Genomic DNA, 26,905 nt, shown 5'->3' on the forward strand with positions numbered 1-26,905 from the left:
CCCCTGATCTTCTTCTACTGCTATACTACTATCAAGATGAGTAACTATTTGAGTGATATTTCACCCCTTAGTCTTCCCTTTGCACAGGATCGACTATATGCAAACATAGAGGATGCAGTTCAATCCCCAGAAATTTTTCCACTGGGGAAAATAGAAGTGAAAACTTCTTCTCTCCTAAGGGCCTGGATCTTTGAAGTGCCTACAACTACCAAGAAGACATGTGCTTTTGTCTGGCTGCAGCTGGGCAGTCTTTTAATAGAAAAAGTTCTCTCTGAATAAACACCTAAAGGCACAGACTAGAAGAAGGGAGACTAAACTAAGAGACATTCCAGGTATACAAGTTTTGGGAGCCTGTGGCAGGACCTGTGAGTACAGCTGTAAGAAGGGGCAACAGAGCAGATAGGAAGGAGCCACTAAGCGATGGAAGCCATGTGCCAAGTGATCAAGGCGGAAAGCCCACGTGTGTTCTCTAACTCAAGTCCTGAAGAACAGATCAAAGAAGTTCAATGAAAAGAATGAATTCATGGAACAAATAATTGGAAAAGAAGGATATGAGTGACTTCTGTTTTAATACGAAAATTAAACACACGAATTTATCTCTTCTCTCCTCAGAAACTGTTAAAAATATAGTATAGAGGTAACACTGGCAAATACTTATAAAGTCAAAGAAAACAGGAGACTCACATATTCCATACTCTATGAACCAGCAATTCCAGTCTGAGGTCTAAAGTGAACAGAAATATAAGTATATGTTCACCAAAAGACATGTACCAGAATGTTCATAGTAGCACTTTAGTAACCTTATAAGCTGAAAATGCACACACCCATTAACAATAGAACAGATATGTCAACTTTAGCATAGTTACATGCTGGAATACTATACAACACTGAAAAGGAATAATCTACACTTAATCATGACAATGTACAGAATATCGCAAATATGTGGTTGAGTAACAGAAGCAAATACAAAACGTATATGCTTTATTTCCTATTTATATAAAGTGCAAATAGAAGCAAATCTCATATACAGTTTGAGAAGAAAAAGAAATAAAATACTTGGATATCAAAAAGGAAAAGGTAAAACTGTCTATTTACAGATGACATTATTTTCTAAGCAGAAAATCCAATGAAATTTATTACACAACTTATGAGTGAATTTAGCAAAGTCAGAGATAAAAGCTGATGAACAAAAATTAATTATATTTTATATACTAGCAACAAACAATTGGAAAATAAAATTTTAAAGCATCTATTTATAATAATGTCAAAAAATAAAACATTTAGGAAAGACATTTAGCACAAGGTTTGCAAGACTGCCATACTAAAAACTACAAAACACTGCTAAGAAAGATTAAAGGAGATTAATAGAAATACACACCACATTTGGCCGGGCGCAGTGGTTCACGCCTGTAATCCCAGCACTTTGGGAGGCCGAGGTGGGTAGATTATGAGGTCAGGAGATCGAGACCATTCTGCCTAACATAGGGAAACCCCGTCTCTATTAAAAATACGAAAACATTATCTGGGTGTGGTGGTGGGCGCCTGCAGTCCCAGCTACTAGGGAGGCTGAGGAGAATGGTGTGAACCCGGGAGGCAGAGCTTGCACTGAGTGGAGATCGCACCACTGCACTCCAGCGTGGGCGACAGAGTGAGACTCTGTCTCAAAAAAATAAAGAAAAAGAAAGAAAGAAAGAAAGAAATATATACTACATTCATGGATTGAAAGACTTAATATTATTACACTGTCCAAATCTGTATCAAATAATAAATTCTTTTTCACTGAGATATATAACTCTACCAAATAAAAAGCAAGGCTCGGTAATGAGAAACAAGAAATCCAATAAAGAATTGGAATTTTTTTCTTTTCTTTTTTTTTCTTTTCTTGGTAAACTCCTGGACAACAGCTACGTAGGAATCCAGAGAATAACCAGTCTGGATTGCAGCAAGAGGATGGAGAGCCTCAGGAGGATGACTCCAAGAATAAAACAAAGTTGAATCAAAGTAAATTACCTATGTGTTTGTAAGTATTAAGAAGAGTTGTAGAGTTTTATTTTAAAGCTTAAGAATAAGAAATTGGAACATGAAAATCTAGGGCAATGGTAGGAAGTGGCAATTATTCATGCTAGAAAAAACGAAGTTACTCTAGAAATGCAATTCTAAGCTTCCACTAGACTCAGCTGTGAATGACATTTACTTTATCATTGTAATTATTAACTAAATTAATTTACTATTTAATTAAAAAAATTAGAGAAAGGGAAGCATAGAGAAACAGGTGGTACAGAAATACTAAAATCTTATCTTCCATAATAGAAAGATAATACATAATGTTTAAAAGTGATCTAGAAACAGAAGTTCAAGCATATTATTTAGATACAAGGATGCAAAACTTAGAAGGCAGATCTGGAAGAAAGGGGAGTGACTGTGTCAGAGGAGTAAGATGTAGAGTAGGGAAGGCGATGTGCACATCTTATAGATGTTATCATTACATTTGATTTCCAAAGTATGTGCATGTATTACTTTGATTTAAAAACTTCTCAAAATGTGTATTTTTTAAAACCAAATGACTCATGTTTTTATTAAAACATTAAAATAATACATTACTAGAAAGATGAAGGATATATTATTTACCAACCGAAGATTCAGCATCAAATGACTCATTGCCTTGGATGTGAGAGGCACCTACTGAGCAGCTTTGGTAAATTAAGGCAAAACAAGAAGTCACTATAAGCAACGAGTCTTTGGACAAACGTGTTTAAGTACATACTACAAACAGTTTAACAGGTTACAGAGATATTTTAAATTTAAAAGTTTCGGCCGGGCGCGGTGGCTCACGCCTGTAATACCAGCACTTTGGGAGGCCAAGGCGGGCGGATCACGAGGTCAGGAGATCGAGACCATCCTGGCGAACACGGTGAAACCCCGTCTCTACTAAAAATACAAAAAAAATTAGCCGGGCATGGTGGCGGCGCCTGTAGTCCCAGCTACTCCGGAGGCTGAGGCAGGAGAATGGCGTGAACCCGGGAGGCGGAGCTTGCAGTGAGCCGAGATCGCGCCACTGCACTCCAGCCTGGGCGACAGAGCGAGACTCCGTCTCAAAAAAAAAAAAAAAAAAAAAATTAAAAGTTTCTCTTTACTTTTTAAATGAAGTATAAAGAAATTAAGAAATCATAAGAGCACAGATCGCTGAATAATCACAAAGTGAACAAGTCCCTATTAGTCCCACCTAAGCAAAAAAACAGGAACACTGCCAGAATACCAGAAGCTACTTTGATGTTAATGATAATTAACTTCCTACACCAATACCTGAATTCACTTGCCACACTCTTTTCTCTGTATACTGAAACATGGAGACATTTAACTTCTCATCTAAAGTATATTAAACACATTGTCTCATATTTTACTCGATTGTTTATTCAATATATTTTTCCGCTAAATAAGACCATAAATTCCTCCTTGACCACAAAAGTAGCAACCAAAAATGATGATCCATTCATTTTTGCAGGTGGTCAGTTGTGGTGTAGTTAATATCTTACTGTAACAGCTGTTTGCCTGAGTGGAGATTTAGTTCATTTCTTTAACAACTACTAAGGCCACTTAGTAGGAACAAAATAAATATTTGTGACTTGCTGAATGAGGAATCAGTTACAGAATCTAATACCAGCTTGCCTAGTATAACAGAATTTTAAATAATATTACCATTTTGCATTGACATAGTACATAATGCAGGTACACTGCACAGATACACCCTGATTCCCACAGGGTATCCTCTGGTTCTAGTTGACCGCAAAAGCTTTTTTACGTACATCCAAAAATTATGAAAAGTACAACTTCCATAGGCCACCAGGTAAATATCTGAGTAAGCTTCAACAGAGTGAATTCCGAAGTAAGAGCACGGAGTGAGGGAACTATAGAACAGTAGTTCCCAAATATTTGAGTACTGAGTTCTCAAATATTTGACCCTTTTGTATGCAGAGAAATTGAGGATCCCAAAGAGATTCTATTGTTATGGGTTATTATCTATTAATATTTATGACATATAAATAAAAACGTAATTTATTAAAATATTTGTTAAATCACCAAAAAGCCAATAAACCCATGCCAACATAAGTAAAACATTTTTATTAAAAGTCATCCTAAACAGTAATTTCAAAACAAAAATACATTTTGCAAATAAAGGGAAAAAATAAATTTTGTGAGGAGAGTGATACTGCTTTAGAATTTTGCAACTATCTTTAATGTCTGTCTTAATAGAAGACAGGTGTATTCTCACATCTGCGTCAGCATTTAATCTGTTATGACAGAACGTGTCATGTGACTTCTAGAACACTCCACTCATGAAAGCTGAGTGAAAAAGGCAAATATCATCTTAGCATTATGGCAAAAATAGTTTTGACCTTGCAGATCCCTTGAAAGGGTCTTGGAGATATCCAGGGTCCCAGGACCAAACTTTGAGCACTTCAACTGAAAGACAGATACAGAACTAGGACAGTAAGAATGTTCTAGAAAATTGCCTTGAATCCTCATTCCTAATTATTGAAGCTTCAGAGAAAGATTTAATATATATGCTAATGGTATGTTAATTTCTCACAAGAGCAGTGTAACATAAAAGAGACATTTCCAGGAACAGATCAAAAGTCTATCTTATCCCCGTCATCCTACTAAATGATAAAAGAATCCTAATACAGTGTAAATGTTAGGAACATCACTACTTTATGCTAAAAAGAGATGGCCTATATAAACTATTAGGACTGTCACACTGTAATGTGCTTCTCAAATCTTATTAATTCAATTTGAAAGAAAACCTTAATGGTTTTAGTCATTACATAGTTTTTAAAAAGGAAAATACTATATTAATAAGTCATGAAATTTTGTAGACTGTCCACACATAATATTCTGTGGCATTCAATAAAGAAGGAAGAAAACGAATGAATCAACATGAAGGGGCTATCTCTAAAGGGGCAGCATTGTAGCCACTTGAAACAGAGAGTAAAATACATAAAATACATAAATACATAAAAACTCGAAACACCATTTTATATCTGACCTACCATCACATGAATGGAGAAATGCCCAAATTCAAACAGCCATGTGGAAACAGGTGATGCAAACATGGACGATTTCAGAGTAGTGTAGGCCACGGGGGAGGCAATCCCCAACCCCAGCCTGGCTCCGAGCCTTCTGTATCGACAACTGGGGAAACTGCTTAGGTGTAGACAACTGGAAGTTACCCTGACTCAGGGCAGCTAGGTGATTAAAGAGCAGAATTTGCAAGAACAGCAAACACAATGTCTTTTGGGGACCATGCTCCATAACTGTTTTAAAACATTTATGCAGGAAACGCAACCTATTAGATTATCCAACAGAGATCCCTCAGGGGTCCGAGGGACAGTTCAGGGTCCTCCCATGGAGTCAGTGGGCAAAGCCAGTGGCAGCTCAGTCCCACGACAGCAAGAGTACTACAACTCCGAGCTATTTTATGTATTAGGCTTCTGGATTATATCCCCTTTGAAAAGTGGGTTTCCAGTGCTAAAATACAACAAATAAGGGATTCTTTCTTTAGGTTCAGTAACTTGTATATTCCAAATATTTCAAGTCCTTGCGTGTATATTTTACACCAGCTGGATTTTTTTAAGTAGAATTTGTATTTTATTTTTGCATGAAAAATGTTATTTTTGTATGAAAGGGTCTTTCTTTTTTAAAACTAAGGAAGTGGTGAAGTTCTTGACATGGTAAAAACCTCTATGATAAAATACTCAGGATTTCTAGATGTTATTTCTGGAATCAAATTATCAACTCAATCAAAATATCAAAAATAAATGGTCCTGTCTTTTTCACAGAATCTCATTTGTCCTTGAGTTTAGTAGTTCCTGGCATGCCATATCTTCAAACCCCCATGGTCCCAAGATATGTGTGAAACCAACTGGGACTAGCATCTTTTTCATGCAAATTCAAAGTTCTTACAAACAGCTTTGTGTAGAAAATAAAGAATGCTGGATTTGCATGCTACCCAAGACAAATTAAATACACTCACATACACATACACCCTTCCTCCTCTTTAAAGACCTCGGTTCGTCGGCTGGAAACAGACAACTGTGCTTCTGCAAAGCATCACTGTTTTGTTTTGTGTTTGTGGCAAGGCCAGTAGCTCATTATGAAGTGGGTATTGACTTTATGATTGCCAAACAAATGCACAGGGCTATTTTATCAAGAGCTGTGGATTCTTATTTACGGAACAGGTATAAAAAAAGAATATAAAGAATATACACACGATGAAACAAGAGACCACAGTACTTACTTCTCTTACAGTTAAATGCAAAGATAACTTTTCTCTCCAGGAAGAATGAAACAGAGCTACTCTTCTTACTCAATTTCATATCCAAATAGAGAATTAGTTCCAGGTTTCTAAAGCCCTTCAACATAGCCCCAGACTATCTGAACTAAAGATCACAAAAAACAACATTTTATATGTTTTATATATTCTTAAATATTCTTCAGAATACCACTGACACCTCTGCAACTTAAGCGCATGGAAATAGTGTTCCCAATGAAGTCAACAGGATGTTGGCATTTGTAAAATTCAGAAAAGACCTGCAAGGTTTGCATGTTTAAACAAAAAGCATTCCCCAAAGAGAAAGCAGCTTGCAGAGGGGGAATATATTCAGTTTGTGACGTGTGGAGACCTCAGGCTGCAGGGTGCTACAGAGCCATCTGTTGCATTAGTGTCCCAGGGCACGCCTGTTGGGAGACAAATCAATGTTCCCTTGCCACTCTTCAGGAAGCCCAGGACTTGCACCCACTCTGAATGGGAGAGAATGGAGATGCTGTGTGCCCCACTCTCCACTGGGCAGATGGTGTCCCTGTGAGGATGCCCTGATGGAAGAACAGCAAGGGCACTTAGTGTAAGTGGGAATAATTATTTCTACTCATTGTAAGTCTCATGGTCCCAAATACCCTATACATGCAATGCACTTAAAAGGTATGGATCCAGCTCACATCAAGCAAGCTTGTGACAATGTGAAATACTCTGTGATTTGAGGAACATGTAGGATGATTTGCGTAATCACTTGACCTTTATAAAAAAAATAAAGTATAACAAATTACCATGCTTACATACGAATTTAAAAAGGAAAAATTTTCTTGGGCATCTTAGCAATCCAAAGTCAGTTTCCTTTACTGTGGTTAAGATATCGCAATATTAAAGAATCCCATAATACTCTCCCTGCAAAACTCTAGGTTCATGCTAGTTTTGATTTTTAGGTTAAGATTCTATAAAGTATTTAAAACTTACATACATTTATGTGTTAAATATACCTATATAGGTTTTTATTAATTCAGAATATTCTGCTAACTGAAATGATATAATCCAACAATAATGGAAATGTTTACGCATTCAGCAAACACTTAATGTGAGTTTACTACAGGCCTGGTACCATTCTAGGGTCTGAGAAATAAACATAAATAATAATACAGTTCCAAATTCAAAGACTTCAAGATTGACAGACGGAGAAAGCATGCCTACACACATGCCTACACACCAGTGTCATAAGACGCAGTAAGTACAACACTCTGTATTCAAAGCCAGATTTTAAAACACGGTAGGTGACTATTTTATCAAAAGATCAAATCTGGACTTCTTTTAAATAAGAAGGCAATTTCTGCTATTTCTAAGATTTTTTCAGTTTCAGACTTTTCAGCAACAAATTACATAGAAGAACAGATCTGCCCTCACAAATATTTTAATTAGGAAGAATGTCTATTACATGTTCTATGCTATTCTCTAAATTCATTAAGTCTTTTGAAGGCAATGCTGTTACACTTTTGTTCAGCACCAAGGTCTGCCACTTTGGTGCCAGGATTTTATTCCAGGTCACTTCTTTGAGAGATACTAGACCTATTTTACTTTTCTATTTAAAAAGATAATCATAATAGCTGATATTTATTGAATAGTTGATATGTCAGGTACTATTCTAAACACCTGACATGATATACTTAAACCTCAGGGAATCCCATGAGGTAGGTATTATTATCATCTCTATGATACAAAACTTAATCAAACTTTTTGGATTAAGAACCCCTTTACACTCTGCAAAAAAATTACTGAGAATCCCAAAGAGCTTTTGTTTTTGTCAGTTATATTGACTGACATTTACCATCTCCAAAATTAACTTAAAAATATTTATTAATTTAAAATAGCAATAACAGTTCTATTACAGGCTAACATAAACATAATTACAAAATTAACTATAATTTTCAAAAATATAATAAAACAAGTAGCACTGTTTTATACTTCTGCAAAAGTCTTTAATATCTGGCTAACAAAAATGACATCTGGAGTCTCATATTTGCTTCTATTAATATATTCAGTGTGCTGCAATGTCACATATGGGGTGGCCTCTGGCAAACCACTGTATACTCATGAGAGAATGAGAACAAAAAAGGCAAATGACACCTTAGTATTCTTATAAAATTCTTAGTATTCCTATAAAAATTCTTATAAAAAATTCTTAAAAAATAACATCTTAGTATTCTTATTAAAACATAGTTATAAAAATAGTTTTGACCTCGTAGATCTCTAAAAAGGTCATAGGGCCCCCAGAGGCTCCTGATACACAGCAATGCCTGCCTTCCGTGGATAAATGGAGGCTGCTCATGCAGGCTGGAAAGCATGCCTATTATCCCACTGCTCAAAAGTTTAAATATGGCCATTCATGTTTTTACAAATATGTAAAATAGCAGTGAATACATATTTAGCTATAATCCTATCTGTTAGAACGTGTGTCTCTGTAACTACCATTGCCTGTTACCACTGTCTCTAGTGCTAGGGAGGTCATCACAAATAATGCAAGAATTTGGGGTCCCCACGGACGCAACACATATTGGACCATTTTAATGTGAATCAATGGGAAAACCCAGGAACACATTGAATTCCAAGTACTATAAATCCTCATTTTTGTGAAGTAGAAATACGAATCAAACACCCAATATAAACCTATAGGCATAGGTTTTGTTTCAATTAACATCTCTCTCCACCCTATATTGTTTCCCCGTGAAGATATCACCAAATGTCCATGTTGAAATTAGATAGATGATTACTCTCATTTATGCCTTGGGGCACAGGGTCATACACTGAAATCTTAAACAGAAGATTCAATTAATCATCAACCTTCCCCATTTCTGGTGGGTCTCAAGAATAAGAGCCCGGTGGCGATCTGGTACGCACATGAGGAGAACAGGTTTGCTCCTCTGAGGAGGCCAAGACCCATTCTCTCCCCACACAGAGGCGCCCTGGGGAGTCACCCGCCGCAGAGGCCATGACAATGTCGAGTGCCAGGTGCACCTGTCGTGTGGGCAGATGGGGAGACCAGCGGCGGCAGTCCCTGAGTAATGGTTAAATTAATTAGCCTTTCCACAGCAGATCATTTAATTACTCATCCCCTCTGACAGTTCGGGTGAGAGTAGATTTTAGAGAAACTTTTAGAGCCACAACTCATATGAAAGAAATGTCTTTATATACTTTTTTCCAATACGTAATATCACTGTTGCCCCCAAAACTTTAAAACAGCAACAAAATCACTCTGATTGTATGCTTTAGGAGACTCTATTAACATCCATAAAGCATAAAAGTCAGTAAGTTGAAAGTGTGTTCTAAGTTGTGGATCTTCACAGGATTTTGGGCAGTGAGGTCGGTCAGCAGGAAACTCAACAGGACTGGCATGTAAAACTCACTGACTTTGGAAAAGCACGAGAGTTTAATATATTGCACTATGCCAATTAGGGAATATACCCCAATTCTCCCAAAAATTAACACAGAGACTTTTTAAAGAATTCAGTGTATTGGAATACAGAAATAGTAAACACAAACAAAAATCCTAATTTTAGTGGCCTTGTCCTTATGGAGCTTTATGGAGCTCCTGGAAAATAAAAAAGTAGCTCTCTACATCCTTATCCTATATATGTATTCTCAAAATTATTTTTCTGCTCTCAAGAACAGTGCCTCGAGTTACACCCATATTTTCATTCATTCATTCATTCATTTATCCATCCATACAGTCACTCATGCAGTCCATGAAGTAACAAGTGCCTTCTTACCTATTTATCTCCCTAGTGGGAGGTAAGTCCCTAGAAGGCTGTGATTTTGTGGTCTTCGTGCATCCGCATCCAGGGAATGAACATATCCTTAATAATTGAAAGATCACACTTTAGAACAAAAATGGTCTCATTGACTTGAGGCAAGATTACAAACGCCTTCACTCATATTCAATATCAGAAATTAATCTCATGCTCCAGATCTGGATAAAATAAACCAATAAAACCATGCAAGTTACCTGTAATCCCTACTACTACAGTCATAGGTCTAGCATTTTGTACATTTTGGACACTCCATATATTACTGGTAATAAATATCCAGTGAAGAAGTGAATTTGTCCTTCTGAGTTTTCTCCTTTTTATTTCTACTTGGAACTGTCAGCTTTCATTAGAATAATATAGCTTTCATCCCCAAATTTTTGACGAACTTGGAAGAGCCTGAATTTAACACAATACTGAATTAAAGTTACCCATTTTCTCCTCCTCCTCTCTGGTGCAGAGTGAAATCCCAAAGCACTCCTACCTAAAATATTTCTAAAATACATATTAGAGCTAAAATTCCCCTAATTTTAATACAGATATTTCTAATCTTAACTCTAGCAATTACTTCTTCCTTGAGTCAAACACTTCAAAAAAAAAAAAAAAAAAAAAGCTTTCCTTGAGATATATACTTCTTATAAATCATTGAAGAACCACTTACTTTCTTAATTATTGTGGAAAATCTGGGTTTCTGAATGGGTATTCCTTATGTTGCCACGCTTTCTAAGAAACTTGGAATTCCCTGTGTTTCCAGGTACACCCCGCCCCTTCTGCAACTGCACTTTGCCACCCTGATATTTCTTCCTTAAATTTTAAAATTCCACTAAAATAAATCTAGGTTTGTGTTATGTCTGACAATTAAGACAAACTTTTTAAAACAACAGAACTTTATTAATAATGTCCAAGTTGTTCCATCAATTTTGGTAACATTCAAAACAGATCAACTATATGTAGCTTAATATGGAAAGGGAATTCTTGAAGAAAAAAAATATGCTAATCAAACATGCTAATCATCTCCTAAGGAGCATTACATACCTGTGGGGAAAGGGGGGTGACAATAGCCCTTACATGACAACTAATTTAGTTTTCATGACTTTCAATTACATATGGCTCTGAAATCTCATTCTGTCTCTGTTTTGACAAAGGCCCCAACATAGTATCTGTGAGGAGGCTTCAGCCATTTATCTAGGCTCAGAAAAAGAAGGTTTGTGAGTTCCAAAGGGAAGAGTTGAAGGAGATACTGATGGAATCCCTGGTGGACTGTCACAGAGGAAAGTTTATACACTAAAACATTCCGTGCAGCTCAACAAAATGGTGGTTTTATTATTATTATTATTATTATTTGAGATAGGGTTGCACTTTGTTGTCCAGGCTGGAGTGCAGTGGTATGATTATAGCTCACTGCAGCCTCAATCTCCTGGGCTCAAGCAATCCTTTTACGTCAGCCTCCCTAACTGGGATCACAGGTGTATCATCATGACCTTCCGATGCCCTGCTCTTTTTTTTTTTTTTTTTTTAATGGAGTCTTCCTCTGTTGCCAGGCTGGAGTGCAGCGGCACGATCTCAGCTCACTGCAACCTCCGCCTCCTGGGTTCAAGTGATTCTCCTGCCTCAGCCTCCCGAGAAGCTGGGACTATAGGCACGGGCCACCACACCCAGCTAATTTTTTTGTATTTTTAGTAGAGACAAGGTTTCACCATGTTGGCCAGGATGGTCTCAATCTCTTGACCTTGTGATCCACCTGCCTCAGCCTCCCAAAGTACTGGGATTACCATGCGTGAGCCACCGTGCCCGGCCACCTCGCTCATTTTTAAAAAATGTTTCGTAAAGACGGGGACTTGCTCCATTGCCCAGGCTGATCTTGAATTTCTGGGCTCAAGCGATCCTCCCACTTGAGCCTCCCCAAGTACTGGGATTACAGGCATGAGCCGCCACACCTGGCCCAAAAAGGTGGTTTTTAGGCTAGATTGAAATGCTATCAATCTAAGTTGGAGGAGCTTTGCTAGGTTCTACGGAAACTACAATGATGAGTGAGACTCAGTCCCTGCAGTTAAGGAGCATTCAGTCTCAGAAAACAGGTAACATGTCTGTGGTTCAGCATTATGAGTTGAAAAGTGTCCCTCAAAAATGCATACATGGAAGTCCTAACCCCCAGTACTGCAGATGTGGCCTTAGAGATAGGGGCCTTTACAGAGGTAATCAATTTCAAATAAGGTCACTAGAATGGGCCCTAATCCAACAGGGGTGGAGTTCTTATAAAAAGGGAAAATTTGAAGACAAACACACGCACATAGGAAGAACACCACATGAAGATGAAAGCATACATTGGGGTGATGCTTCTACAAGCCAACAAACAGCAAAGTTTGCCAGCAAACCGCCAGAAGCCATGGAACAGACTCAGAGGCAACCAACCTTGTCAATACATCTTGGACTTCAGTCTCCAGAACTTCAAGACCGACCTTTGTTGTGTAAGCCACCCCTCATCTGTAGTACTTTGTTACAGCAGCTCTGACAAGCTAATACAACCAGACATATTTTAATATAAAATCTATCAGCTATGTATGTTTGCACATAATCCATATCTATATGAATATACATATACACACAGCTTGGGAAGATACAATGGGTGCTCCAAGCAAAGTGTGACGTACTTTGGGCAGAAGGAGTGTTTGATTCTGACCAGGAGAATCAAGGAAGACTTCAAAGAGGAAATGGCAGTCATGTTTTACAAAAGTTAAGAGCCATAAAAGTCAGATGTCAAACATGAAAATTTATAACTCTAGAGCTATAAACTCTTTACTGCAAAGTAGGTTTTTTTTTTTAATCGAAGGAACTTCTTTAACATGCCATTTCTCAAGAGTTCAAGGTGAGTATATGCATGACTCAAATGGCACACTTGAGAGCTAAACATCCACAGGCACACATAATCTCAGCCATACACATTTTTCGTACATTCATTTTCATATTCTTTTTACTAAGTCTACTGTTATACCCAGTATAAGATGCTCCCTCAGTGCTTTATTAGGGGAATATTGACTTAGTTCATAGTCCAGAGTGGAGATGGTTTGCAAACACATGTATATACTCTCTGGCTGCCCCATTATTGGAGCATATGTTAGCCACTTGTAGATGTAAGGAGTTAGGTGACCTGTGGTCTTGAAACTGGTCTGCCCATAACCAAGCCTTCATTAACTCAGGTCTCTACCCAACTGAGCCATTATTAAACCTCAGAGGCACTATAAATTTACTGACTTTTATAAACCATTCAACTTAATAGCCTTCTCTAAAGCATTTGGTAAGAGTAATTTGATGCTCTGATCATCTGCCAATTCATGTTTATGAGTTCATAACATATCAGAACCCATCTCACTTTCCTTTCAGAGTAATTTTCATCATTGAGCTTTGTATCCTGTTTAGATTATTCTTTTCTAATCTTTTCAGGACTGTATGAGTTGGGTTTCTCCTGGTTGCAAGTAACAGAAACAAACTTCGGCTAGAATAAGAAAGAGGAAGTATTTATTTAATGTGATATGGTATTTCAGGAGGAACTGAACCAACAGTTCAGTTGGTTCTAGGAGAAGCAAGGAGGTGGGTAAGCGGCAGGGATCTCTGCAGCAAGAATTTATATACCTCTTGACTTGATGCTCCAACGATGCCCTAGTTGAGCTCTGGGGACTCCTGGTTTCTACTCCATCAGTTCCATGTTTTAATTCCCTGGAGTAAGATCCTGATTGGCATAGCATAGGTGAGGCACACACCCTGAAGTGACCAGCTTTGACCCGGGGGCAGGGTCATATAGCACAGTCTCAGATGTGGTCCTGTCCCTTATAGGTTGGGGGCAGTTCTAAGAGAAGGAAATAATTGTTAGAGTCTACCACATGGGTGGAAAATTTATACTTTTATTATACCATCCTTTCTTTGGAAAACACTTCTATATATTTCTTAATTAATCCTTACTTGGACCTGTAGCAAAAAAATAACCGGATCTCTTTTTGTTTTTGGAACTCAATAGCTTTTGCATCCATTTCAATTAGATTAACTCCACTTGAGGTATGCCATTAAATACTTTACTAGCATTGAGCCTACATCTTGTTTTTTTCATGCTATCTTGACCCCTTCCTAGTTATTGTGACTTAACAATTTATATTAAGCGCATTCTTCATTCTTCCCTCTAGAACACTTAACCAGCTTAAGTCTATATATTTCTGTGTATTCTCACTGTCTCCATGGTCAGCACATTTTATACTGTGCAGATTCCTAGAAAAGTTAACTATGAAACATGGTGTACATGCTCACAAAATTGTATAATATTAGAGCCAGAGAGTATAGTCTTAGGAGGCACACAAACAAATCAGAAAGTATCTTTCTGTTCTATTCCTGTCCTTCACACCATTACCAGGAAGACTGTTCAAAATAACGAGATTTCAAGAAACAGACCCTTTTAAAAGAATGTCCATTGTAAAAATCCAGAGAATAAAAGAGAAAGCCAGGCTTCCCTATATTCTTTGTAAAAAAATTGAATCATGACCAAAAGTGGACAATATTCAATTAGTATCTGATTTGACAAGTAGCTGAAATCAACAATAAAGTCAACAATGAGACTCTTCAGAGGGAAAAATAAAAGAACCTAATAAGAGACAGCCTAGAATCTTAAGAGAGGCGAAATGAATGGAACCAATCTGTAAAATAATATATATTCCACCAGGTAAAACTCTGAAAGGAAGAAAAAAATTCTTAGATGTGTAACCATCTAAGGTCTCAAGAGAGGTAAAAGTGTTTCAGAAAACAGGAAAGTAATTGGTGGGCAAACAACAGGAGATGTTTTTGTAGAAAAAAAAAATAGGATAACAACCAGGCAGAAAAATTCTGTCAAAACAGGCTATTGGAAACTTTCTGTTTATATGTAAATAAATCTAAGCGTTCAGAATTATCATTTATTTCACTGACACAGTGAGAGAGAACAAAGTAAGAAATGAGGGCATTTCTTGTATCTTAACACAAGAGAGAGGAAAAGCAAATAGTGAGTTCAGACACAGAGCCAACAAAAAGCCACTTCCTAAAGGATATGAGATACCCATCGTGCCTGAAGGCAGATGATAGGTCTGGTGCTGAGCACGGTCTTTGAACATATTTTGTTTACATTTAAGATAAAAGAGGATAATGATTAAATTTATATAGTAATTACATCCCGAGTACTTTACGTTAGTTATTAACTTATTTAATCCTTACCCCAACCATGACGTAGGTGCTATTATTTTCCCCATTTTACAGATGTTGAAAATAACGTACAGAGAGATTAAGTATCTTCTGCAAGGCCCCAGAGCTACGCCTGGGCACAGGCACTCTTGGCACCAAAGTCCTCATTCTTAACCTTAACGCTATGCTAGCAACATGATTCTAGCTGGAGTTATGATTTTTACATTACATATGGTTGTTCAGTAATCTGGCCACACACACACACACACACACACACACACACACACACACACACACAGAGAAAACCTCAATTAATTTCATGGGAAGCTCTCAAAATCCATTTTAATTCGTCATGGGAGTCAGACACTGTTCTGCTTGAGTTCGGAATCCCAGCTCTTCCACGTACCAGCTCACTGGCTAGGGAAAGTTACTCTCTCTCTCTCTGTGGGAGTGTATCTTTATTTACAAAACACACCGCCCCTTTCTGTTGGGAAGATTTTACTTCCCCACCCCACTGATACTAGACTTGGCATCTCACTTATTTTGAGCAATAAATCATGGATAGAAGCAGCACACGTAACTTCTGGGCAGAAACCCTAAGAGCCAGACAAGATCTGCCGTGTTCTCTCATTATGATCAGCAACGGTCAAGAAGGACACTGGCCTGGGTCCTGAAGTGCACATACCTTAGCAGAGCAGCTGAGCCACCACAGACATCTGGATAAGGATGCCACTGTGCTTATAACCCACTAGGATCTGGAGGTCATTTGTTACCATAACATAACCTCCTCTCTCCACTCATACACTCTCTGTGCCTTAATGTCCTACCTCCTTCTAGCATTGCTGTGGGCATTAAATGAGTTATTCTTATAAACTATATAGATAAGAAACAAAGTATTAGTGAGCCAGATACTGACCTGAAGAGTGGAATTAGAGAAAAGAACACTAGAGGAAACATTCCCAATACTAATCAAATCAAATGCTTTTCTGGTTGTCAAATCCTTTCAGCTGAGTTCTAAGGTTACACTGGTCACCCTGCAAGCTTTTTGCAAACTTCTTCTCTTCAATGCTCCCTTCTTGATCCAGTAATAACACATTTATTTACATATAATTAAGGGCTTTACTCTTGCTGACCCAAAGGCTCCAGACAGCTTTCCTTCTATAAAATGTGGTTGTTTACTTAGACCATGAAGATATTCCTCCTCTTCCCATTTTCCTCTTTTCCCTCAGCTATCTTTTTCTGAAACCAACTTCAACACTAGTTTCTCATATATAGGATGCATTTTTAGTGAGATATTAATAGCTGTTATCTCTTTGTTTTTACAGGTAAAGGATTAGAAATCACTTTGACAAGTTTCTTTGTTTCTTGAGTTTTGACAGGCTTCAATTTGCTAATGTACAAAATTTTATAATAAAGCATCTTACCAATTAATGTTCTACACAGTTTTTAGGGGATGCTGCTGCCAACCATTCCAAATATGTTGTAACGAGCAGATAGCGAGACATCTCATTTCCAAGGGAAAGATATTGTGAGGCTCCCTCCAAACCATCTTATAAATCAGACTACTTACGTGAGGGTCTTTGAGAACAATACCCTCATTTTAGTGATAAGAAATGGAGGCTCAAAGAATAAAGAATCGAGAAAGCGGAGGCTCAAAGAGGTTGAGTATCTTATTGAGAAAAATCAAAGTGAGTTAAAGAGTAAAAGTGATTACGATAGAGTCATCCATGGATTCAAACTAGTCCTCTTTCCAGGGATGACTGTGTTTAAAAGGATAACACATGGAAATATGAGTACATCTGTCTAGACTAAAAGACATGTTTAAAATCAATCAACATATTCACCCTTTGTTACCTAGCATCTTACTGGGTTTTAATCTGGCCCATTCACGAAAGTCAAAGGGGTTGCTAGGGAAGGTGACAATTAACAGAGCCCATTCTAACTAAGCTCATGTGTGAAGAAGGTTGGAAGGGATGAACCAGGATCTAGGCTTGTCTAAACTAAGATATAACACAGACAGCAAGTTACTCATTCCATCGAAAGGCTTTATTTGGTACTTACTTGCTGTATAAATAACTCATTAGCTATTTGCTCTGAAACAATGATTAGAATGGCTCTCATATCCAACAAAACACTGAAACAGGCAACAGACAGGGTCAATCCTCAGAAAGCAAAAAAAAAAAAAAAAAAAAAAAAATACTACCGGTACCTACGACTGCTTTTCACTGTTATCAGTGTCAAATAAAACCAAAATTTATTCTGCACACTTACCACTCTCCTGATCTCTAAATTTGTTTCTCTGAAAGAAATGTATCAAAGATTAATGAACCTTACAAGAAAACAAATGGAACATGTAAATTGCTGAGGAGTTTGTTCCCTTTAGTTTTATTCCAGTCATTTTCCCAAACCCAGAAGAAAGACACTTGCTAAAGCTCTGTGTGGCTTCTAGCAAAAATCACTTCCCATGTAACTAAATAGGTACAGAAAGGACGCACTTTTTAAGTGGATAATGATAAAACTCAGATTTGTAGTGTATGTTATTTTTGATCACAAAAGCTGTGTGGGTTTTCTCTGTTTCTTAGCTAAGTTCTCCTGTCTAAAAGACAAAAGAGAAAACAAAACCAAAGAGAAAAGGATTCTGCAGGCATCTATATACAAGAAAGGTATAATATTCAAAAGTCACAGAGCCAGGCATGGCAGTGAGTCTGTAGTTTCAGCTACTCAGGGATTGCTTGAGCCCAGGAATTCAAAGCCAGCCTGAACAACATGGCAACACTCTATCTCTAAAAATATATATAAATTAATGTTTAAAAATGTTTTAAGTCACAACAAAGAATGGATATTGTCAGAGATGGGAATTCCATTTAAAAAATTATATTTCTGCTTTGGAGAAGGGCTCAAGCCATTGAAAAGAAAAAAAAAAGCATTAATAGAAAAAGTTAGAAACTGAAATATATTCAGAAGACCAAAGGGAAAACAAATAGCAACGTCCTACTTTGTCCAAAAGGAAGGAAAACCCAGCAACAAACAGAGACTCTCGCAAATGGAGAATGTCTTTAGCACAATACGTCGTATGTGACACCTTGATAAATTAAAGAAACAGAAACACTGTCACCAAAAGAAAAGGAAGAAAGGAAGGAAATTCACAAACAGTGCCCACAAAAGATGGATAGGGAAGTTTTAAGAGAATATGAGCACTGATTAAAGGCAAGAAAGAAAAACAAGATAGGCTCTATCTAGCTAAGTCCCCACTGCACATGCCCATTGTCTTGTTTCCTTTGGCACCGACTACAAGAGAGTTTCATCATACGTCTAATAATAGTATTATTTATAAAACAGAAGAATAACATCTTGATAAGAATATACCTCAATGGCAAAATGTCTCCTTCTATTTAATCTGAGTGTATAAATGAAAAAGAAATGTTTTCAAAGTAATAACAATTACAAAGCAATCAGTGAACAAGATAAGCACTTGCAGAAGGAGCCACATTGAATCTATTCAACCGACTGGCTTCTGTGTTATGTAAGTCCAAGAATGGATAACTGCTGCTCTCTGGAAAGACCTGCAGTGCTGTAAAAACCAGCCCATGCCACTGTGTCCCTGGGACAAGGAAAACGTTAAAGAAGCAATAGAGACAAATGGGAAAGGCTGAAAATACAACTCCTTGTAGTTCTTAATTCGGTATTATATTCACTGACCGGTTATGTATACGTCAATATAAAGAAAAAGGATTTTGGAAATCACACACTCACAGATGTGGTCCCTGCCCTCTGAAAGCTAGAAGTTGTTTGACACTACTTTGGTCCATGACCTTACCAATACCCATTTTATGCAAGCATAAATAGTGTCTAACTCTATAAAGTTATTTTCAACACTGGCCAGTATCCCTGTATTATTATTTTGCTGACACACATACATATTGTATCGAAATAAAAACATCAAAAGAGTATTTTCACAAGTCCGAGTTTATAAACAATTGAATATATTCATCCATATTTAAACATCTATATTCTCTGAATATAGATGCTTCCTATTTCCCAGTTTCATATACATTATATGTACAACTTAACTACATTTAAATACCAATTTTAGATACCAACGGCAGCCTGATGAGCTGTTTCAAAGCCTATGTTGACAATTTGTTAGAGTTGGGAAAAAACAAAAATCTCTCAACATGATTAGCTAGTAAGTACCACATTAAGCCATCACTGTGTGGCTGCTACTATTCTACATGGTTTTACATGCATCATCTTATTGAATCCATACAAATCTCTCCTTTTTATAGATGAGGAATCAGAGCTTCCAACCGAGCAGCCCACACTCTAAACCACTGTACTATACCCCTTCTCCCCACATACCTACAGAGACAATTTCTTTACAGCCTAATTATTTGTTGGCTATTAAAGGAAATTTTACTTTGCTGTGGAAACACGATCAAACCAATGATTTGAATATAAATGATTCAAATCATCGAAGAACTCATCAGGACTGTGGCAAGAAGGGTCAGACAGCCAGACTAAAACCTGGGAGCAGACACAGGCTCCAAACTGCAGCAGATAGCACTCCTCATGAGAGCTTAAGGGAGGAAGGCATGGGAGCTTAAGGAGTTCATTTTTGTGACGGGGTTTGGGCACAAGGGCCAGAATGTCAAGGAGGCTCTTATGAAGGGGATTTCAAGGCTGGCCATCAGTAGAGAGAATTGGATAGAACTCCAATTTCTGAAAGATCTGATGGCCATAACATAAGGCCTTTAGATAAACAAAAGTACACTGCAGAATTTCAAGACATCCACACAGCATGGAGCAAATCAGCAACAAAGATGATTTCAACACATTGCGGGGCTCTTGCATTTCCTTCCCAGCAAAACTCATAACCATTAAACAAAATGTACTAGTGTGCTATTCTGCCAAACTATGAGACCATTAGTTCTCTGGGCCCTGACAAGTCTGCCTTGAAAAATGGCAGATTTAGGTCTCCACAACACTGATTCTCCATGAGGAATAAGCTAGCTCTTGGAACATTAATTCCAGTACTGACCACTGTATGTTCTTTAACATGTTGCTCATATCTGGAGAAGTCTATCAGGAACAAAATAGAAAACTGTTGGCAGTTTTTCTGACTTCTCTTTAACCTCCATCTCAGTTCTCGGCTATGGGCTAACTGTATGCATTCTTTATAATTTTCCAGGTGCTTTTAAAAGAAATATAATTCATCCTAGAGGGTGGCAAGAGAAGGCTTTATGTCAAATTTTACTTTTAAAATAGTTCCCCAAAGTTTTAAAGACTGAATTTACTTTTTAGAAGGATGACAAATGTTAAGGAAAGAACAAATACATTTAGATACAGTAAGCAATTCATTGTTAAGTAAACATTTATATAAGTAAGAGTCCATCAGTGGAGACTTATGACTCTAGTTGTTAACTGGCCTTAAGACATAAATTCTTAAGACATACATTCTTAAAGCCCGTTAACAACTAGGGGCATAAGTCTCCACTGATGGACCCCGTCTGACTCAGTACATCCTCAATGCACGTTAGGTCCTTAGTAGAGGCATATGGAACTGAAGTTACCTAACATCTGAGTCTTGGATTCCTTAACTGCAAACTCTGGTGATAATACAGTCAGTCTTCATTACTCACACAATTCCAAATTGGTAATTCCACAATTCCAAATTGGTCTACTCACTCAAATGTATTTGCAACCCCAAGATCAATGCTCAAGATGCCTTCACCGTCACTTGCAGACTCGCAGAGCAGTGAAAATGTGAGTGACCAATGTGCACATTCCAAGCTGAGGTCAAGCAAGGCGATGCTCCACAGCTCTTGGTGTCCTTCTTGTGATCTATTTAGTGCCCCTTTTTGCACGTTTGTGCTTTCTGTTGGTGACTGTATTGATTAAAATGGCCCCTAATTATAGTACTGAACTACTAAGTCCTCCTGAGTACAAAAAGGCAGGCTGGGCGTGGTGGCTCACACCTGTAATCCTGGCATTTTGGGAGGCCGAGGCGGTGGATCGCTTTGAGCTCAGGAGTTCAAGACCAACAAGGCAAAACCCCATCTCTACAAAAAAAAAATAATACCAGAAAATGGTGGCTCAAAATACAAAATACAAAATACAGGATGGGCACGGTGGCTCATGTCTGTAATCCCAGCACGTTGGGAGGCCGAGGCGGGTGGATCACCTGAGGTCAGGAGTTTGAGACACGCCTGACCAACATGGAGAAACCCTGTCACTAATAAAAATACAAAATTATCCGGGCATGGTGGTGGGTACCTGTAATCCCAGCTACTTGGGAGGCTGAGGCAGGAGAATCACTTGAACCCAGGAGGCAGAGGTTGCAGTGAGCCGAGATTATGCCATTGCACTCCAGCCTGGGCAACAAAAGTAAAACTCCATCTCAAAAAACAAAACAATACAAACTACAAAATACAAAAAAATGGTGGCTTGTACCTTGGTCCCACTTACTCTACAGGCTGAGGCTAGAAGACTGCTTGAGCTGGGAAGCGGAGGCTACAGTGAGCCAAGATCACATCACTGCACTTCAACCTGGCTGACAAATCAAGACCATGTCTCAGATTAAAAATAAATAAACAAACAAACAAACAAATAAATAAAGCTGTGATATGTCTTATGGACAACATGTGTGTGTTAGGTAAGCTTCAGGTATGAGTCATAGTGCTGTCGGCTATGAGTTCGATGCTGATGAATCGACAATATATATTAAAAAGGAGTATTTAAGCAGAAACATACATCAAACACACATCAGATCATAAGATTATGCACTGATCAGCTAAAAAACCAGAGCCAGAGGCTCACAGGCATCTAACCCTGTATTTTCCTTAGGAGCAATGGTTCAGTGTTTAAGGTGACTTCATAAAACATAACTACTATGAATAAGTGAACTCAGTATACATGCCCTACCGGTTGTTTTTAGGTTCTGAAAAAATATATAGGTTAATGACCTGTGAAGTGACCAGCATAATTAGGAACTCAAGGGATTTTACTTACCTATAAGTAAAAGGACTGTTCTCTTAGATGTCTGACAAACACCACAATTAAAAATATCAAACTGAGATCCAGTATATTTCATAGAAGATGATAGGAAAAATGAAATTTCATTTGAATGTATCATTTAAGTCAATACATTAGAAGTGGAAACATTAAGATATAATTTAAAATCCATCAAAAGACATTTGGTTTCTAAATCAGGTTAACATTTTTAGACAATATGCTATCAACTCTACTAATTAGAAAATCACAGCCTTTTATTCATAAGCTTTCAAGTAAGTCCAATTAAAATGGCAGTTCAAGCTTGGGAATATCAGTCACAGGTCTATTACCTCTATAGGTTTCAATTATGAAGCTGTCCCAAAAGTAGCAAACACAGGGTTTCAACTTGAAGTCCACATAAGAGTAGAAACTCACCAAGAAATGCTCCTATTGGCTGAATCTAGAAAATTTACTTTAGGAAACATCAGTGCATTGCTTTAAAAAAAAAAAAAAAAAAAAGCTGTACTTTGATACCTCAATTAATTATGACAAATTATTATATTCCTAAGCAGAGATAGATCTATTTTTAAATTTTGTGTACAAGTATAACAAAGTAAACCCTTGCTTGATAGAGTTAAGACTTCTTTAATTCAGATCTCATTAATTCAGAATCAAGAGCCTAGACAGATACTTCTTTATTCTATGAAAATATAAAAATAAAAGGATAACAAAAGAATAAGTGACATTTAAAAAGGCTAAAGTTTTAGAACATTGCATTAAGAACTGAAGAAAAAAACTTTAAGACTTTGAAAGCATCCATTTACATCTGACTTATTTATTTATTCATTCAATATTCATTAATTCCACACACACTTATTGAGTTCTGCTCTGGGCCAGCCATCAGAAATCCCCAGGAGAATCAGATACAGAAACAACCTTTCTGAAGCTCACAGTCTAGTAGGTGAGACACACATGTAAACAAATGTACTGCATGGTGATAAAGACAATTGAAGATGTAACTGCAAAGAAAAATGTTACTTAGCAGAGGCTGCTGCTTTGAAAGTAACCCTTTAAAAGATGTCTCACCTCAACATTGAAGACTCCTCCTTGCGGGGGGGACGCTTTATTAACTCAGCTCTATTTAACAGGAAAACTGCAAACTTTATGCAGCTACAATTCTCTGGAGGTAGGAGGGAAACCTCATGCACTCAGACTGGTTTGTACCAGCACCTCTCCCCTTCATTCTCAAGTCACTTTTGCCATCCTAACCTCAACTAATGGAAAGTAACCAAGTTAACCAGAAGGTGAAGGCATGGGTCCTGCACGAGGTGTTTCTGGTTTTTAGAAGCATGGGAAGGAGAGCTCCACCAACTGTGGCCAGTGAAAACTCGTCATTTGCTCTCATGCAAAAGAGAGCACAGTTTCTGCTATCTTGAGGTTAACTGGCTTAGGCAAGTGACGGAAAGTTTACTCACTTTAGTTTTTCTCAAAAAAGTGACACTTTAATTATATGAACACCTATTTTATCCTCTCTTACCTCCCCCTCCACTTATAATACAAATATCTGTGATTCTGCGCCTTTTCCCAGGTTTAGGATCTGAGTGGCTCACGTGCTTGAAGCTCCTGGAGCGAAAAAGAATCCACGGATAGAATTCAATCCCCCATGTGGGCCATGGCTTCAAACCCAGCCTTTGGTAAACTCTCTGGTGGTATCACTGCCAGAGCCTCCAGATGGCCACAAGACCCCAGAGCCTATAGCATTCTCTCTATGACTAACTGTAGAAGGCTGTCAGTCTTGTGGATGAGAAAGAAGCTCCTTCATGAAATGGCTTGTCTTCCTGTTAGAAAGAAGACAGAGGCACTGTTGTTTTTGCTTATTTTTTCTCATTCAGTCAGTACCATCCAGTTCTTACTTACACTTGTCTAGTCTCTCCTAAACGACTTCTGGAAAAGATTCCAAAATCTTTTTAAGCAGTCCCAACAAGGTACACTCCAGAGCAAAGCATTCTTCATTTATAAATGAAAGGGCTCAGCAGTAACTTCTAGCCTTATCTCATTCTCCTCTAGACAAGGAGGTTCCATGAAGACATGTTCCACAGGTAGGTTTTAAAAAAGCATTTCAAGTATCAGGGGCCAAGGTCCTGCTTCCATTTCCTCTACCACAGAACTGTTTAGTCTTACAACCTGTCTGGTCTCAGTTTTCTCATTACAAAGCAAGAGGAATGAATGAAAGAGGGTCTGTAAAATCCCCTTCCAATTCTCTCAGTCTGTACGTTACCTAGGAATACATCTTCCATTCCAGGTTAATAGTGAACCCCAATTCCTTTATGAGGTCCTTATGTTATACATACAATCCCTAATGTTAAAACAGGATTTAAAATACTATTGTACAGTCAATCATGTTGGATTCCCATAAATATGGACTTCTCATACTTGCCAATCAAATTAATTAGCCAAACTCACTTATCAAAATCCATTTAATACATTATGTGCTGGCATCTTCGAAAATATGATCACTTATTGTGTTTACTAGAAAGAATTTTTAACGAGCAGCTGCCTCAAAATTAATTAATGTATAAAGATTACACTGTAAAGTTACAAGCCAAATCCCACTAATACAATTTCAGTGAACAGCTCAGACTGCAAAATACAGCAAACTCCAACTGCTAGCCCATTTATTTAGAGAAGCATGTGAATCAACAAATTTACAAGAACATGAAACAAATAGTTACGATATTCATGTAGATTTTGAGTACTATATTCCATGAAATAGCACAACATGGAATTCTAGCAAATCAAGGAAACTCTGTTGGTATCTCATTTCTTCCTGTATACTCTATACAGGAAGTAGAAATACTTTTCTGTTATAGAACTAGACTATAGGAAAATCAAGGTATTTGACTGTACCAGTTAGATTCCGATTTTTTCTATTCTCTAAAAAATCTCAGACCAAAGAATTATTTTATAGCCCATTAACTGATTTCCTTCAAATCCTGCTACCTTTTATTTATACCCTGTTTCTGTGCCAAATTATGAAGAGTTTTTGAAGGAAACTAAAGTAAGTTAAATAAAACTGAAACACTGCTTTGCCAACATTTTTAAAAAATCAAAGTCAGGTGTAATTAAAATGATTATACAGCTTGCTGGAACTTGTTCCATTTTTAAGAACAAATGTTCAGACTTACCTAGGGGATGTTTCCATCTGCTTCTCTCAGTTTGGTTTCCATGCTTTAGCTTTAATTATTATATGTAGGCAAACTACCAATGTCTGACTATCTAAATAAATAACCCTGGCCTTATTTATTTTCAAATAACCCTTCCCAAAACTGAAATCACTTCCTCAAATCATATTTTAACAGCTAGTCTTACATTAGCCAGAAAGGAGACCTCACCATCACAATTTGGAGAAAATACACACCTCATTATTGAAAAACACCGCCTAGAGTTGTGCATTCCAGAGTTACGAACTTAGCCACCATGCAGATAGAATACCTACTCTCCTAAAGCCTAAAATCTAAAATTAATGTGAAGGTGCATTCTAAGAAATGGTAAACAATAAAGATAATTAAATAGTAAGATAAAACCATTAAACAGATACGCAGTGGCCAATATACAATTGGAGATCAAAATATATGCATTTCTGGCTTAGTGAGTTAGTGACTTCGAACAGTACAAGAGTGACATGGAATCACAGAAGTGACAAAACTTGGCCACAACAAAGCCCTGATGAAAAGCAAATGCTCCAATACAGTGTCCATACACTTCATCCTTGCATGCCCATCTCTGATGCCCCCCAAAGTAGCTGCATAACTGATTTATTTTTCATCCAGATGGCTGGCGTCCTGTACAGACTTACAATGCTGACTGTGTCTTGGGGATGCTTATTCAGTGAGTCTTGAAAGCCATTATTCACTAATTTCATGTGGAAATGAAATTTCAGCCTCCCATTGTGTACAAATAACTTGGGTACTTCCACCACATACAAAAAGTGCTTTTTGCCAGGCAGGAGAGGATGGCTGGAATGCAAAACCCTTCCTGCGTGCCTCCCTGGCCCAGACCCAAGCTGGCATATGGCAGTTCCACCAACCACCTCCATATAGAACACTAGGTGAATGCTTTAAGCAAGCCCTAATAATGTGATTTACAAAGCACTCACTGGATGGCTGTCTTCTGCCTCTGTTTTCATTCAGGGTAGGAGATTAATCTTATTTCATGAAAAGCATTTTACTACATTCTGTTCCTTGCATTCACCCGCCTCCCTACATCTTTCTTAAAAGAAAAACTATTTCGCTAAAATTCTGTATATCTAAAAAGAATCATGAGTTTCCAAGTTTTCTTACCTTACAATGTTCTTATTCTAGAATTTAATCCTCGACATAGGATTTACTTTCTGTTTCAAGTCTGTGACTAGCAGGCAAAGAAAATTGGTCTTTAGAGAGCAAGCTAAACGTTTTAGTTAAATTCATGTGCTTTGAATGAAACATTCCCACACTGTGCTTATAAACAACTATTGATATTTTCTGTAACTTCATTCCAGAAATTGTTTGCTTTTAAATGTCAGAGAGCGCTCTTCCTCACCCTATTTTGGGTTTTA

The 26,905-nt window shown here is 37.6% G+C and overlaps 1 protein-coding gene across 9 annotated transcripts in view; it reads right to left on the reverse strand.

Annotated features, from left to right (window-relative positions):
- Window positions 1-26,905, reverse strand: part of NCKAP5 (NCK associated protein 5) — a 978,205-nt gene that overhangs the window by 542,999 nt on the left and 408,301 nt on the right. Inside the window, exon 1 of one of the 9 annotated variants that reach the window (XM_065525414.2) lies at window positions 13,756-13,965. The exons of the other annotated variants lie outside the window; for them this stretch is intronic. Coding sequence (XP_065381486.1) covers window positions 13,756-13,868 — 113 coding nt within the window. The 5' untranslated portion in view covers window positions 13,869-13,965. Of the gene's footprint in view, window positions 1-13,755; window positions 13,966-26,905 lie in introns of those variants that run through there. 9 annotated transcript variants of the gene reach the window in all.

Source organism: Macaca fascicularis, chromosome 12 (genome assembly GCF_037993035.2).
Source record: "Macaca fascicularis isolate 582-1 chromosome 12, T2T-MFA8v1.1".
Lineage (NCBI taxonomy): Eukaryota > Metazoa > Chordata > Mammalia > Primates > Cercopithecidae > Macaca > Macaca fascicularis.